This window comes from Passer domesticus, chromosome 6, assembly GCF_036417665.1.
Source record: "Passer domesticus isolate bPasDom1 chromosome 6, bPasDom1.hap1, whole genome shotgun sequence".
NCBI classification, from domain to species: Eukaryota; Metazoa; Chordata; class Aves; order Passeriformes; family Passeridae; genus Passer; species Passer domesticus.
Genome location: NC_087479.1, coordinates 62,492,545 through 62,498,544, shown reverse-complemented (window position 1 = coordinate 62,498,544; position 6,000 = coordinate 62,492,545). Strand labels below are relative to the sequence as shown.

Below are 6,000 nucleotides of genomic sequence, written 5' to 3'. Positions count from 1 at the left end.
TTGTGGAAAGAACTGGAGGAGCTGGTGAAGCGAGGCCACCTGCCCTGCTGTGGCTCGTTCATCTCCTCCAGGAGCCTCCGTCCCTTCTTGAGGCTGCTCCCAGCAAGATTCTCCATCCCTGGGAGAGCCTCAAGGCCTGCAAGGATGGCACAGCAGGGGAGAGCCGCCATCCATAAGGGAACCTCAGGCTGTCAGAGACCCTGCATGCTGCCAGGAGCCTCTGCTATCTCTGACAGCCTCCATCCCTCGCAGAGGCCCAGTGAGACCTGTCAGCCCGCAGAAGGTGCGGAGACCGGGGACAGGTCTCACAGCTCCCTTGGACTCGTGGACGCCAACAACACCGGCGTAGCCCTGACCATCGACGTGGACGGGGAAAGCCCAGAAGTCCAAATGGGAGCCCAGCCCCATCCAGGGGAGCCTTCTGAGGAGAAGGTGGCGGAGCAGCAAGCGTCCTGGAGCCAGCAGTGTCCATCCCACAGCTGCCAGGGCGCTGTGCCCCTTGTGCCGGCTGGCGACAGCCCGAGCCTGGTGGTGCAGACGAGCCTCCAGACACCAAGGAGGCTCCTCCACCTCCAGGAAGCTGTCCCACGGCAGCCCTCGACTGCCTCGAAGGGCTTTCTAATTGCAGGTGAGATCTCCTGAGGAGCTGTCCGTGGCTCCCGCGGGGCTCTTGAGGGGCGCGGCCAGGCCAGGCCGGGGCCCCTGAGAGCAGCCTAGTCGCTGGCTGTTTCCAGTGCCTCTGATGGCACGGCTTCAAAAAGCCCTCCTTGGCTTGCAGCTGCTCCCGGGACGCCCCTGTGCCAAGCCTCGGGCTGTAGCCCCGGCGCTCATCAAGAGCAGAGTCCAGCCCACGACGCCGGGGACAGCGACGGTGCCGCCCTGCCCCGCTGCGCGGGGGCTCCTGCAGCCGCCCGTGCGCGCTCGGCTGGCCCAGCTCTGCCGCTCGCCGGCCCGTCGGCTGCAAGGCGGTGGCCGCTGCCCGGCGCGCAGCAGGAAGCAGGTGAGAGCAATGCGGCCCGCGATGGCCCGGCCCGCTCCACTCACGGGCACTTGGGGGCTTCCTGGGCGCAAGGTTGATGGCTCGCTCTCGGCCGCAGGGCAAAAGAAGAAGCTGCAGGAGCTGTACCAGCTGGGCCCGCAGCTGGGGAGCGGTGGCTTCGGCACCGTTTTCTCGGGCATCCGCCTCTCCGACGGGAGCCCGGTGAGTGGCCGCAACGGCCGGGCGTGGGAGGAGGGGCAGCGGTGGGGAGGGGCAGGGCTCGAGCTCAGCCCTCCTCTTCTCGATGGCTCGCAGGTGGCCATCAAACGCGTGGCCCGGGAGAGCGTCCTGCAGTGGGACGAGCTGGTGAGTGAGCGAGGCCAGCGGGACAGAGCGGGACGGGCGGGGAGAATCCCGAGGCGCCGAGTGGGAGTGGGAGGCGGGGGATGGTGGGGGCCCTGGGCTCAGCCTGCGAGCCGCGGCATCGCGGGCCTGGGCGTGCCGAACACCGGTGGTGGGGCCGGGGGGCAGGGGGCACCCCCGAGCATCCCCTGGGCGGGAGGAAGCCCAAGCACCAGGGAGGCTGCGCAAGGGGGCACTGGGGCATCCCGGGCAGGGCGCAGCGCAGCCCCAGGGCAGCATCAGGCCTGCTGAAGGGAGGCACTGATTTTCTCCTCCTCACAGCCCAACGGCACCCGCGTGCCCATGGAGATCGTGCTCATGGAGAAGGTGGGCTCTGGCTGCCGCAACATCATCCAGCTCCTCGACTGGTTTGAGCTGCCTGACAGCTTCGTGCTGGTGATGGAGCGTCCGGAGGCATCGCAGGATCTCCTGCAGTTCCTGATGGAGCAGGAGTTCCTGTGCGAGGAGATGGCGCGCTGGCTTTTCTGCCAGGTGCTGGAGGCCGTGCGGCACTGCACCGCCTGCGGCGTCCTGCACCGGGACATCAAGCCGGAGAACCTCCTCGTGGACCCGGAGAGCGGCGACCTGAAGCTCATCGACTTCGGTTGCGGCACCTTCCTCCAGGAGCGGGCCTACACGTGGTTTGCCGGTGAGCCCACGGCCCGGGCCCTGCTCCCAGTGCCAGGCACTGCACATCCCCACTCCCTGCTGGGCTGCGGCCTTCGGCCGGCTGCCCTTTGGCGCGGGGCAGATGCCGTGCCCCAGGAGCCGGCTGCCGGCCCTGCCGACAGAGGGGGGCGGCAAAAGCCAGCTCGGCAGGCCCACGAGGGCTTGGGCTGCTCCGCTGGCCTTCTCTGCCTTGCAGAATGGTTTCCTGGCTTTGGCCAGCTGGCTGGGGGGCGCCGGGTGGCCTCGGGGGATAGCCGTGGCCGCGGGTGCAGCCCCTGCCTCAGCCTGGAGCCTGGCCCTAGGCTCTGGAAGGCAGCAGCGTGCGCCTGGACAGTGCCGCCTGTCTCCCCTAGGAACACACGAGTACAGCCCGCCCGAGTGGATCTGTCTCGGCTGCTACCACGGCCATGCGGCGACCACCTGGTCCTTGGGCGTGCTGCTGTACGTCATGGTCTGCGGGCGCCTCCCCTTCAGGGACGACCGTGACATCGTGCTGGGGCAGCTCTTCTTCTGGCAGCAGGTCTCTCCAGGTTGGTGTCCGGCCTCAAGAAGGCGGGCTTCGGCAGGTGGCGGCGCACAGCCCGGCGTGGCCCTCACGCAGCTCCCCGCAACGTCGATCTGCCCCCGAGGGCCGGCCGCAGCAGGTGGCTCGTGCCCGACGGGGTCAGCGTGGCACGCGCGGCCGAAGGAGGCGGCCGTGTCCCGCCGTGCCGCTCTCCCGCGCGGGGCAGAGGCGGTCGGTCAGCTGGCGCAGCTCTGAGCGCACGCAGCACGGCCCGGGCCCCGCGGGCGCCGGGGGCAGCTGGGCAGGAGCCTTCTGCCCGTGACCGGCGCTTTCTGGCCTCTCTCCCCAGAGTGCCAACATCTGATCCGGTGGTGCTTAGCCAAGCAGCCCGCGGACAGGCCTGAGCTGGAGGAGATCTTGCGCCACCCTTGGGTGCGGGGCAGGCGTTTTTGATGCCTTGCTGGAGCCTCTGCAGCACCCACTTACCGAGTCCCACGCAGGACTGAGGACCCGAAAAATAAAACAACAACAAACCCATTGCGGTGCGTCAAGTCTGGTCCTTGTCAGCAACTTCAGCTAAAGAAACCTCTTGGGAAAAGGGGTAATCGGAGTGCTCCCTTCAGCCTTTGTCAAGCTTTCCGTGCCTTTCCTCCAGGATGGTACTTTTGTGTCTTCAAGCACAGGCTGTAGTGCGGGTAGGAGGGGCTTTACCGAGCCAAGAAAAGCAACAGTGAAACAACAGCTGCATTTCAACAAAGTGACAAGGGCTTCCTGGTGCTTTCTGAAGTGACACACGGGTCACTATGCGTGTGCATTCCAAGGGTCGGCGGGTGTCAGGGACAGAGACGTCTCCTCTCCAAAGCTCTGAGAAGAACCAGAAGCAGCAGAACATCATTTCAGGTTGAACCCCGATGAACTCTTCCTCCTTCTTTCCCTCCCATCGGCAGCAGGCAAATGCACACCAGGCCTCGTGGCTCATGCCAGATGCCTCTTCCTCCCCAGGAAGCCTCCTCCCAGCAAGGGAGGAGCCCCCCACAGCCCAGGACTCTCCAGCTCAGCCCCCCTAGAGCCAGGCTGCCGTCCGAGCCCCATTGCCCTGGGCCAAGCGGGGATTGGCGGCCGTCTTGGCCACAGCGACCACAAATAAATGGAGGCTCAAACCTCTGACAAGAGGAAAAGGGACAGCAAAGCCTCAGCTTGGACCATGAAGAGAGCAGCCTTCAGGCTGCTCAGGCAACTGCTAAGCAAGGTCCCCGGGGAAAATGTTTTTGAAGGTACTGGGGTCCATCAGTGCTGGGCGCTTTGGAAACATCACCTCCTAAGGGCACAGGAGCAGGCAATGCCCAAATGTCGGAAGCCAAGCAGGCGAGGCGGAAGGCCGGCTTGCCTGGACAGGCATCTTCTCTGGGAAAGAGGATGGAAAAAGGAGCTGTGTGCCCCGTGGAATCCAGGTCAGGAGAAGAATACACAGATGCTTCTAGCCACTGTAGGGAGAAATTTGGTGTGGCAAAAGCGCAGCGGGACACGAAGGTGGCCAGAAATGTGGGGCACGATAGGAAGAGTGGTTTTAAATACATTATTGGGGGAGAAAAAAATAAAACAAACAAACCATTGCCGAAATAACATTGTCCCCTTCCAGGATGTGGATGGTCACCTCAGAAACACGGACAGAGACACGGCAAAGGTGTTTAAGGTGCATTCTTTGCCTCTGTCTTCAACGCTCATCCCTCCCGTCCCAGTGGAAAACATTGCACAGGAGTACCAAGGGACACCACTGCAAAGTCCTTGAAGAGGGCAAGCCCTGCTCAGCAGAAACCAAACCACCCCTGTTTGATGCACACCACTCCCATCCAAACGCAACGTGTGCCAGCTGTTGGGAAGAAGGAAACCGAATCCCAGTCCAAGCCAAAGCAGTGGGAGAACAATGAGCGGTCCTTGGCAAATGCCGATTTATTTAGAGCAGGGGCACAGCAGAAGTCAGTGAGCTGCTAACAAGAAACTCTTGCCGCCCTCAACAGCCAGCTCAGGAGAGCTCCCCAGAGACAGAGGAACTTCAACTCCCTTTGCCTCTGGAGGGTCTTCTCAGGCACAGAGTAGTGGGTGTTTCCAGCTGGTAATGCTGAAACGTCCTGGGAGCCGTGGGCTTGCCGCTGCTGGCACCAGCACTCGTCCTGGTGCGCCACTCGCTCCAGGGAACGATTCCTTGCAACGGGCTGAGCTCCCGTTCTTACTCCCACCAGGTTTTCTGCGGCCATGTCCGCCTTCAGCCATGAGCCGGTTCGGCTGATCCCTGAGGCGGGCTGGGCTGTGACGGCACAAAGGGGCTGAGGGCTGGCGTGAGGCAGGGCTGTGATGCCCCAGGGCTGTGCTGGCCGCAGCACTGTGACATCAGCGCGCTGTGGCTATTGAAGACGGGCCAGCGCCCGCAGCTGCCAGTGCGGTCGCGATGGGACGTGCCGAAGCCATGAGTGACGGTGGCGTCCTGCTGACTGCGCTGGTCCTGCTGCTGGCCGCTGTGGCTGTCTGGTGGGCCGCTGGCCACCGGCAACCACGGAGCCGGCAGACACGGACAGCAAAGAGGAGGAAGCGCCCCGGGTTCCGGCCCAGAGGCTTACGTTGGAACCGAGGAGCCCCTGTGGCTCCCAGGTCCCCCAGGCCTCGGGCCACTCTCCGCAAGCGGCCACGTGCTCCCGCGAGCCCCCTGGGCAGGCCCTGCAGCTGCGGCCCCTGCGTGGCAGTGGCCCAGGAGCTGCAGGAACTGATGCTGCTGCTCTGGGATCGCAGTGGGACACGCGCGCCGCTCTACTCTGGGATGTGGCAGGCGTTGTGGAAAGAACTGGAGGAGCTGGTGAAGCGAGGCCACCTGCCCTGCTGTGGCTCGTTCATCTCCTCCAGGAGCCTCCGTCCCTTCTTGAGGCTGCTCCCAGCAAGATTCTCCATCCCTGGGAGAGCCTCAAGGCCTGCAAGGATGGCACAGCAGGGGAGAGCCGCCATCCATAAGGGAACCTCAGGCTGTCAGAGACCCTGCATGCTGCCAGGAGCCTCTGCTATCTCTGACAGCCTCCATCCCTCGCAGAGGCCCAGTGAGACCTGTCAGCCCGCAGAAGGTGCGGAGACCGGGGACAGGTCTCACAGCTCCCTTGGACTCGTGGACGCCAACAACACCGGCGTAGCCCTGACCATCGACGTGGACGGGGAAAGCCCAGAAGTCCAAATGGGAGCCCAGCCCCATCCAGGGGAGCCTTCTGAGGAGAAGGTGGCGGAGCAGCAAGCGTCCTGGAGCCAGCAGTGTCCATCCCACAGCTGCCAGGGCGCTGTGCCCCTTGTGCCGGCTGGCGACAGCCCGAGCCTGGTGGTGCAGACGAGCCTCCAGACACCAAGGAGGCTCCTCCACCTCCAGGAAGCTGTCCCACGGCAGCCCTCGACTGCCTCGAAGGGCTTTCTA

At 64.4% G+C, this 6,000-nt stretch overlaps 1 protein-coding gene across 1 annotated transcript; it reads left to right on the top strand.

Annotated features, from left to right (window-relative positions):
* Positions 1-1,608: 1,608 nt before the first annotated feature.
* LOC135302346 (serine/threonine-protein kinase pim-3-like) lies at positions 1,609-3,008 on the top strand. Its single transcript, XM_064422716.1, has 4 exons — positions 1,609-2,306; positions 2,404-2,580; positions 2,652-2,786; positions 2,905-3,008. Exons 1-4 carry the CDS (start codon positions 1,685-1,687, stop codon positions 3,006-3,008), a joined length of 1,038 nt encoding a protein of 345 aa, XP_064278786.1. The 5' UTR covers positions 1,609-1,684.
* Positions 3,009-6,000: the final 2,992 nt, after the last annotated feature.

Coding starts and splice junctions, on each gene's coding strand:
- LOC135302346 (XM_064422716.1), top strand. CDS start 1,685: ATGGAGATCGTGCTCATGGAGAAGGTGGGCTCTGGCTGCCGCAACATC. Junction 2,307..2,403: donor GGTGGCCTCGGGGGATAGCC/GTGGCCGCGGGT, acceptor TGTCTCCCCTAG/GAACACACGAGTACAGCCCG. Junction 2,787..2,904: donor TCCCGCGCGGGGCAGAGGCG/GTCGGTCAGCTG, acceptor CTCTCTCCCCAG/AGTGCCAACATCTGATCCGG.